This window comes from Piliocolobus tephrosceles, chromosome 6 (assembly GCF_002776525.5).
Source record: "Piliocolobus tephrosceles isolate RC106 chromosome 6, ASM277652v3, whole genome shotgun sequence".
Taxonomy (NCBI): Eukaryota; Metazoa; Chordata; class Mammalia; order Primates; family Cercopithecidae; genus Piliocolobus; species Piliocolobus tephrosceles.
Window position 1 is genome coordinate 3,064,711 of NC_045439.1, and position 10,079 is coordinate 3,074,789.

Consider the following 10,079-nt stretch of genomic DNA (forward strand, 5'->3'; position numbering starts at 1 on the left):
TTTTACAAATATTGACATAATACTCCCTTTTATTAACACAGAAAAAAATCAATTACTCTAGAAATTTCCTTTTGTTCTCCTACAGTTTCTCCTTTCTACACCTTCTCTTCTTGTACCACATCCACAGTCAACTATGGATCTTTTTATGCAACTTTAAATTCACTTTTGCTTTATAGAAATTATAGAACTGGAATTATATGTATATGTATGAACTTGTGGGGTTTTTTTGCCTTATTTTACTTATTCAGGTACTTGTTATTTTAAGCATGGTGTTGAGTGATTCCCACAGTACTTGATTGTAACAGTGGGTATTATTCCAGTAAATGAATTTTCCACAATTTGTTTACCAGTTAAGCTGCTGACTAACACTTGGATCACTTTTGGTCTCTGGTTATAATAAATAAAGCTGCTACTTAACTTAGAGAAGTGCCCAGCTGAGAAACACATAATTCTTATTTTTACAACATAAATGGGAGCCAAAGTGGAAAAGCTGCACATTAATCAATTTGCTTCAAAACATCAGATAATTAAAGTTGTGTCAGTTCATGTGTTTTTGTGTGACAGAGAGAGAGAATGCAAAAAAAATGGAGGAGAGATGAAAAAAAAAAAAAAAGAAACCTTACATGTTTGGACCATAACGTATGAGGCACTGTAGTAAATACAGGGCCTTAGTGCTTGATGGACAAGGTCCACATAAGATGGAGAGGACAACTTGATGCACCTCCATATGGGTATATATTAGAGTTTACATAAATGCCATTTTCTAATCATATAAACACTCAGACACATTAGAAGAGATGTAGTGGAGGGGTCTGGTGGTGAAATATGATGGTGAAAACAACCGATATCTACAGCCCCTTTTCTGCCCTGTTTCACCCGCCCTGATGTTGAGCCTTGATCTTGCTCATCTTCAGCCGCAACAATCATCCTAAGCCCCAAGGTGCCCCAAGTGCCCCCTGCTGGTCCTATCCACCCCTGCAGGGAGGTTTGTGTCTATGCTCACAATGAAGTCCCCTCATTGTTTCTTTTGCTTAAAAATGCATAATTGTGTATTCACTAGACAAACGCTCAGCTGTAAGAATTTTTCTTGGATGTGGATATGGACTCTTGAGAAGTGGGTTGTAATCTGTGCTCCCTTCACAACCCATGCACCTGACCCACTCCTGTCCATCTTCAAGGGGTAAGCAGATACATTCTAGCAGGAAGCACTGGTAGTGATGGGGAATTCAGAGACAGTGCAGGTGAGGGAGAGGGTCTGCGAGGACGTCTCAAGCCAAAAGTGCACTGAGAAACATAGTTGTTGATGTTAACAGGTTCTGGAAAACGCGGTGAAACTCCCCAATACACACACTTTTATGAGAATAAAGAGCTCACTTTTGTCCAATTTGTGAGTGTCCTAGAACAATTCCGATTTTGAGGTTAAATTCAAAAAACATTATCAGATTTCTTTTCTCAAACTTGCAACCAAATATAAAAGACAAACTGCTATTAGAAAAAATGAACACTGAATTATTGTGTGATAATGATTTTCAGAATAGGATTGACCTGTGATAACCTAGAGTGTCCTAATTCTGAGCCCACAATTAGACCTCAGCAGCAATCACAGGGAGTGAAACACCTGACTCAATGAAGCTGCACCTGGGGGTCTCTGCGGGCCCTGAGTGGTACAGGAACAGCTCCTCCCTTAGACTTAGTTGAAGGACAATTTCTGCTCTTTGCTTGGGGAGGTGCGGGTGAGTGTGTGGGAAGTCCCAAACTTCCTCTAATCAAGATCTCTCTGCACATGGAGAGAAACCAAAGAATATGAGAAACAACTGGTTTTGGTTTAGATCGAGCAATTTCTCATGAGAAGGGCAATGTCATGTCTGGATCCTGCACAGAATTAAGAAACAGTAAATTTGGGTTAAAGTTGAAAATTACAATTGTTTGCAGATTGTGTTATTAATTATCTATGTTATCTGAGAAAATGAAGTAAAATCATGGTTTTTATATGAAAATCCACAAGCAGGGTGCTGGCCCTGAGAATGCACCTCCCATCCCTCCAACATCAGGAAGACCAATAGACCAGGCCACCAGCTGCCTCACTGCACTCTAACACCCATCCTGGGAGCCCCTCCCAGACAATGGCTGTGCACAGTGGAGATACTGAGGCATGGCTGCTGCTGGGACACATGGAAGATCCCTGATGGACCACTGTGCTCAGGAGGCACCAATGGCCTTGCTGGATTTAGCTTGGACCACAGGGTCATTAGGGAAGCTCCATCAAACTCCTACCTTTCCCCACCACTAGTTGTGACTCTGGCAATGTGAGGTGACAGTGTCTACAGCCTTACCCGGCCGCCCGTGCATTTTTATGCCCTCAATACTTACATCTGTTTTGGGGACATATGAGAATGTTTCCTCTGTTAAATTAGTTTTCTAATCCAGGGCCTCATGGTGGGCACAAAGCATAAATGTACAGGGGCTCAAATGGGAAATGGTAGCAGAGGAAACCACAGACCCTGAAGGAAAGCAGCCCTTGCCCTCCCTCCATCTGCACCTGCCCTGGGGCTGCACCTGTTTTGTGAGTGCTGAGTTTCCCCTTCAGCCCAGACTCCTTTCTTCTTACTGCAGGAAATTTTGTGTCTGGACTCACACTAATGTTTCCTCATTTGGGACCTTATGTACAGCCATACATGGCCATGTCCTCACCTCTCAGACTATTCATTTGCAGATACAGCAAGTTCTTAGCATTGTTTTGGAGATCGAGAATCTGCCCTTCACAAAGTCTGCGTGGTGTGTCTGACTCCATCATATTTAATATCTATTACTCACTCCAGCCCCTTCCCTGGAGACTGGTGAACTCAGCTAATTCAGAAGCTACTGCAGGCGAATCTGGAGGCTACACAGGAGAGTCTCAGGAGCTTCCCAGGTTGTCTCAGGTCCTCTATGGACTCAATCAGCTGCACCTCACACTGAACACCTGCAAATGCACGGACATCTCGGTCAGAAACTGCCAAACATATCCACTGTTTCTCTCGCTCGTATCCACTCACTCTCACTCACTCTATTTCTCTATGAGTCACCTTTTAAAATAGCAACAAGAAGAATTCAGCTTAGTTCAAACCCCATAGTCGGTCCTCTGTGTTCAGTCCTGATTACCAAATGGAAAACCTTGGGAATCCCAGGGTTGTGGCTCTTCTCCCACAGCTGGAGAGCCAGGTCTGGGCTTGTTTTCATCAGGAGAGGGAGGGCCCTGTTTTCATGCCTCCTCCTGTATAGCAAGCTCCAGCGTGGGACGCTTGAGAAGAAAGCAGTGCCCAGAGCAGATGGCAGACTCCAGGAAGAGTTTAGTGGCAGTAGTAGCATTTGGAAATATATTACTTATAATGTGACTGTGCCATAAAACTCACTTAACAATTATGATTTCAATTTTTACACATGTGTACAAATACAAATATAACTGCATTAAGGAAACTGTAAGAGATGTAAAGAGAGAAATAAAAAACAACATAAAAATAAGAGAAGACCTTAATACCTCATGAATAATGTATAGCAAATCCAGAAAGAAAATTCTTAATATGCCTCTGAGTTTGAACAACACTATTGAACAATTTTACCTGAAAGACATTTACAGAACCTTCCGACCAAGAGCCATGTAATACACATCCTTCTCAAGCACACATTGAACATTCTCTGTGATACATTATATGTTACATCATAAAATGAGTCTTAACATTTAAAGAAGGAATGCCAGCCCTTCTCTATTTCAAAAATTGGTGAGGAGTCACCCTTCCAAACTCTTTTTTTATGTATAGTAAAGAAATGTATCTGTTTCTCGGAGATAACACTGCAAACAGTCACAGATTTGCATACAATACAATTATGTGTTGGCTATTTACAATTTACAGTAGTGATTTTTCCTCTGAAAAATATAAGTACAAAAGCTAAGTAAACAATGAGGTACTGCCATTTGGGATTTATTATGTGTCATAGCTTAAAGAACTGGCCTTTAGCAAATATTCAACAAATCAACCTGAATAAAATAGTCAATTAAATGATTTATTCTTTCTAATTTATTAGAAAAAAATCCACTAAGTTTCACCTCAAAATGTGTTGCACAAGTCTAAAAATAAACCTAAAAATAAATAGGAAAGTTAAGCAGTTCTTCAAAAAGAATGGAAGAAAGGAATATGATGTAAGCCCATAAACCGTGTTAAGTCATTCTAAATATCTTTTAAGCAACATAAAATTCTTCCCAAGAGAAAACTGAGGAAAAAACTATCACCATCTTTCCACTGATAAAATATTTTAAAGGTAGTCTGCAGTATACCTTCTAAACTCTTTCTATGAGGATACCATTATAGTTTTACCAGTAATAGACAAAGACATCACAATAAAAGAAAACTACAGACCAATATCATTAGTAGACATAACTTAATCCCCAACAATAGTAAACTAAATTCTAAAGTCTTTTAAAAGGCCATACACCATGAGCAACTCAAATTCACTCCTGAGATGCACAGTTGATTCAACATCCTCAAATCAATCAATTTGGTACACCACATTAAAAAACTAAGGAAAAAATATCTCAGTAACATATCATCAGACACAGGAAAAAAAATGAAAAAATCAGGGTTTCATTATAAAAACTCTGTACAAAGTAGGAAGACAAGAAAACAACATTTACACAATAAAAATCATTAAGAAAAGTCACGGCTGTTATTGTACTTAATAGTAAAAAGAATATTTTGGTCTAATATCTGTAACAAGGCAAGAATAAAGCTTGAGCGTTTCACTTCTAGGCCTCAATATTTATTACAAACATAGAAAGGTATTGGCATAAATGCATATAGAGAGCTTAGATATAAACCAACATATTGATGACAAACTGATTTTCAGCATGAGAACCATCAATATAAAATGTCTAAATTATAGTGTCTTCCAAAGAGGGTGTTACGAAAACTGGATTTTCACATAAAAAGAATTAAGAATTTTAGGTTAGAATAAACACAAAAACTCACTCTAAATGCTTTAAATATTTAAATGTAATACCTGCAATTGTAAAACTCCCAACCCTTAAAAATTAGCAATCTTTTTCTGGATTTTACGTTCAAAGCACCTACAAAATAAAGCAGAATTGAACAAGTGGGAATAGATTATAAAAAAGACTCTGCAAAGTAACAAAATAATTACAACTTTCAGATTGGATAATATGCCATATATCTGAAAAGTTTTAATGTCCAAATGTAAAAGAAACTTTTACAACTCAATAGCAAAAAGAAAAATAGCCTCATTTTAAAATAATCAGTTTTACACTTTGAACTACATGACAACCTAGATCTCATGTTAAATGTTTTTCTCCATGGGTAACGGTCCGTCTTATGGTGTATTTGGCTGGGCAATACTTTGTAGTTATTTGATCAAACACTAATCCAGGTGGTGGTGTAAATTTTTTGATAGACAGCATTAAAGGTGTAAGTTATCAGTTGACTCTATGTTAGGTAGATTATCATTGCTAACCTGCTTGGCCCTGATTCCATCAGAGCAGAATTGGAGAAGGTCAAACTCCATAGTGATTACACCGTTTCAGCTCTTTCTGAGACTTCCAGCCTGCACTTACTGATGGCCAGCCCTGAGGATATTGGATGTTTTCAGTCATCCCCCCAAACTGTCATCCCCTACATCTCACAGGAAAGTAGTGTGTCCCTCTGCAGCTTGTCAAACCTAAATATCAGACAGAAAGAGACTCTCCAAAATCAAATAATATTTATTTGAAAATGAGTATTGCAATGGGAATATGCGTGGGCACATTTAAGTAGGTAAATGAAGACAAGTGTTTTAAAAGATAACTGAGGAGGCTTACACGAGCTATTTTGAGACAATTATTGTAGTTCTTGTTATCAGGGATGAGTGCATGAGAACTCTCTATTCATGACCTTCTCCAGCTTCACCTGTAAAGATTATAACACAAGTGGCTCCATTTCGATTCTGACAACTTTCACACCCTCTTCCTCACACCACTAGTAAAGAACATTACTCTGTGAAAGTTTATCAGAACAGGATTAGAAACACATCCATATCCTGTGTTAACCAAAAAGGCTTGTCCCCTTCAGTTCCCACTGGCAACTTATATTTACAGATGAGTCTCCATGCAACACAGTGAAGGGTCCTGAGTGAGGAGGAGTGAAGAAAGTCCCACCAGCCTCTCCTGCGTGACTGCAGCAGCCACAGCCTGAGACCCACCTGAGCTCCAGGGAAAGGGCTTGAGGCCTGGAATTTTAACTACAGGGAAAATATCTTCCTTTTCCAGAAAGCAGGAAAAGCAAATGGAAAAATGGAAAAGCAGGAAAAACAACTAAAAAAGACAGTACATGATTTAGGAAAAGAAGCTCCAGATCAGTATCGATGCTGATTTGCATACCTCAGTGTCAGGAGAAGGGTCCAACGAGAAAGCTGTGAGGTTCTACCTGACACTGACCCTGGCCCACCCTCCCTTTTGCTGTAATCAGAATCCCTAAAGACTGTTCCTGTTGGGATTCCATCAGGGTGGTGGCAGAAATATTAAAGGGACATATTAGGGAAAGTTATAGGGAATAGTCACAAACCTTTTGGAAGGTTGAAAGGCTACATAGCTTGTAATAATTGAACAGGCTGAAGGCGGCCGGTTCTAACCTTAGAGCATTAGGTATAGGGTGAATACTAGGGTTGATGAACCTCTCGGGGGAGGTCGACCAAGGACACCGCCCCCTAATGGTATTTACCTTAGACCGCAGTCCCTGAGCTTTACTCCTCCATAGAACTACTCTCTTAACCGTGTTAATTCTCCACAAGTGTGTTGACTCAGAGCTTCTGTCATGAATTCTATGCTAAATAAACGCCTGGAGCGCGAGCGGCTCAGGCCGCTGCTGCCGTTCTTTACAGGACTCTCCTTGGAGTCAGTCAGTGGCCTCGGACCCTCCGCTGAACTGGCAAAGCAGAACACCTGTGTGCGTGTATGTTTGATTCATCCGCCGCCGAATCAGGGGTCCGCAGGAACAGCCCCCGCAGCTCGTGCCCTCTTGTGAGCAGCCAGACCTCAGTTCTGGTCAGGGATCTTTCTCAGGCTCCTGTCCTGAGTCTGACTGGAGAAGACTCACCGGGAAGCCTGAGCTTCCTCAGGACTCTGATCGTGGCCACCATGGGTGGGAACTTCTCATCTCCTCGGTAAGGATCGTCTGCATTTTGTACACATGAGAATAGGTTTTCATATTAAAACAACCATTGTAAAAATATGTAGAGATTACATTAGTCATCAGAGAATTCTGAACGTAGAGAGGTTCACTAGAGGAACTGTAAAAAGATGACGTCCCACATCCTGACAGGAAACCAGCCTCCGTGTGCACCTGCCTCTGGGCTGACTCTGATCGGTGGGTCCCGAGCGCCCCCTGGAGGCCCCGCGCGCCCCTGCAGGGAGGTTTGTGTCTGGGCTCAGGGAGGTTTGTGTCTGGGCTCAGGGAGGTTTGTGTCTGGGCTCACACCGACTTCCCCTCACTGTGTCTTTCGCACAGTAATACACAGCCGTGTCCTCGGCTCTCAGGCTGTCCATTTGAAGATACAGCATGTTCTTGGAATTGTCTCTGGAGATGGTGAATCTGCCTTTCACGGAGTCTGCGTACCATGTGCTACCCCCACCACTATTAATAGCTGAGACCCACTCCAGCCCCTTCCCTGGAGCCTGGCGGACCCAGCTCATGTAGTAGCTACTGAAGGTGAATCCGGAGGCTGCGCAGGAGAGTCTCAGGGACCCCCCAGGCTTTGCCAAGCCGCCCCCAGACTCCACCAGCTGCACCTCACCCTGGACACCTGCAAACAAAAAGACACCAAGGTCAGAAACTGCCACAAATATCCACTGTTCCTCTCACTCATGTCCCCTCACACTCAATATTTCTATTTCCTCATGAATCACCTTTTAAAATAGCAACAAGGAAAACCCAGCTCAGGCCGAACTCCATGATGAGTCTTCTGTGTTCAGTGCTGATCACAAATGAAAACATCTGGGAATCCCAGGGCTGGGCTCCTCTCCTAGAGCTGCAGAGTCAGAGCTGGGCTGGTTTTCATCAGGAGAGGGAGGGACCTATTTGCATGTCTCCTACTATATAGCAAGCTCTGGGGTGGGACGTCTGAGAAGAGGGCAGGGCCCAGGGCAGATGAGAGTGTCCCTGGGGATTTGATGACAATGATTGCATTTGGGAAAATGCTGTCTTACTGTGAAATTGTTCTGTTGGTAAACATTTAACAACTATCACATTTTTAATTATGTTTACCTGTGTGTATAAATTATGGTGTTTAGGAGTCAATGGTTTCTTGATTTATAGATGTAAAAGTGAACCCACACATGGAGGGTCTCTGTATGTGTCTGAGGGCTTATATCTGGCATGAGTGAGTGCTAGAATCTGGGCCTATGCTCCTCATAGCAGACCTCAATTGCTCTTTTGACTACCTCTGGACAGAGCTAAACGTGCCTAGTGTGGTTTGTAAAACCCACTTCCTGTCATGAAAACTTGTCTTGTTTTGCTGCATTTACCTAAAAATATGGAGACAAGGTTCAGACATATAAATATTTAGGTATACCTGACATTTAACATATTTATTTGCTCCTTGCTATTTTTTTTTGTCAAAAATGTCAGTTGTTTACTTGTAATAAATTTTATAAGTTTTAATTGACAGAAAATAAAATTCAAATATTTAACCTCTACAATAGAAAACACTGAAAAAAACCCCTATTTTCAAGAAGGTGACAAGTCAACTCCCCTCAACATTCTTCTTGTTCTCTTATGTTTTTTTGTTTTTCCTCCTTCCCTTATTCTACCATTTCTTTATAAAACTACTGATGTTTTCATATTTCTTTAGACCACCATTTATTTTCTAGAATTTATAAGAATGAAATAATATAGTATGTACTCTTATCTATTTGGCTTATTTTTCTCAGTAGAAATACTGAGAATTAAACCTTTTTATTGTGTGTGTTTATTTCTTACAAATATTGGGTAGCATTTCAGCAAACAGATGTAGCATAATTTGTTTTTCTATTAAGCTGCTAATTGATACTTGAATTTCGTATTACTCTAGGTCTTATTAATAATTCTGCTACTCAGCTTCATAATGTACATAAATTATTAATTATACATAACTTATATAAATATGTTTCCCTTTACAAATACAATAACAGATTAAACAAGAGAATGATTAGTTTGGCAAATTTTCTTTAATATTTCAGATCATTGAAGTTATGAGATAAAAAAAGAAACCTGTAAACCAAAGAGTATCGTTGACTAATCTCAATAGATTTAGGAAGTTCATTTTTCCAAGATTAAGGACATGCCAGTGACACAGCCTCAGGGAGTCCTGAGGATATGTGCCCCAGATTGTGGGGCACAGCTTGGTTATATACAGTTTAGGGGGACATGAGACATTAATCAATATATGTAAGAAGTACATTGGTTTGGTTCAGAAAGGCAGGACAACTTGAAGTAGGGAGAGAGCTTACAGATCATAGTTAGATGTGAGAAAAATGGTTGCATTCTTTTGAGTTTTTGATTAGCCTTTAACCAAATGCACAATTTGCAGGAATAGTCACATAGGCCTACCGTTCATGCAGAGAAACAATAGAGCAAAGGTAACAATCAGAGTTGCATTTGACTGATGTGAGCAGAGAAATTATTCTGCCTGTTGTTGGTTCACAAGGGTTTTCCTTGTGGTGAAATTCTGAAGGAGGCATGCAGCTTTTTAAAACGTTAGTAGCTGTCATTTGAGGGAAGGAATGGAGGCATGTTTGCCCAGCTGTTTCCAGCTGCACTTTGCCCTTGGGCTTGTGATTTTGGGTCCCAAAATTTATTTTCCTTTCACGCACATGGAAATCTTGGGGGAAACGAGTTCTTGTAGAGAGAACCCAGCAGGAAAGCAGCTGTTAACCTTTTTGTGCACCTCCCTCTGGGGTTGACTGTGATCAGTGGGTCCTGAGCATGCCCTGCAGCTGATTTCCCCCATGTGTCCCTGAAGGTTTGAATCTGGGCTCACACCGGCTTTTCCTCAGGCGCTTCTTTTGCACAGTAATGTAG

At 40.7% G+C, this 10,079-nt stretch overlaps 1 gene segment (V, D, J or C); it reads right to left on the reverse strand.

The window, feature by feature from the left end:
• Window positions 1-7,080: 7,080 nt before the first annotated feature.
• On the reverse strand, window positions 7,081-8,089 carry LOC111530547. The segment is given in 3 exon segments: window positions 7,081-7,196; window positions 7,498-7,824; window positions 7,928-8,089. Coding segments are annotated over 3 exon segments (531 nt in total).
• Between the last annotated feature and the right edge of the window lie 1,990 nt (window positions 8,090-10,079).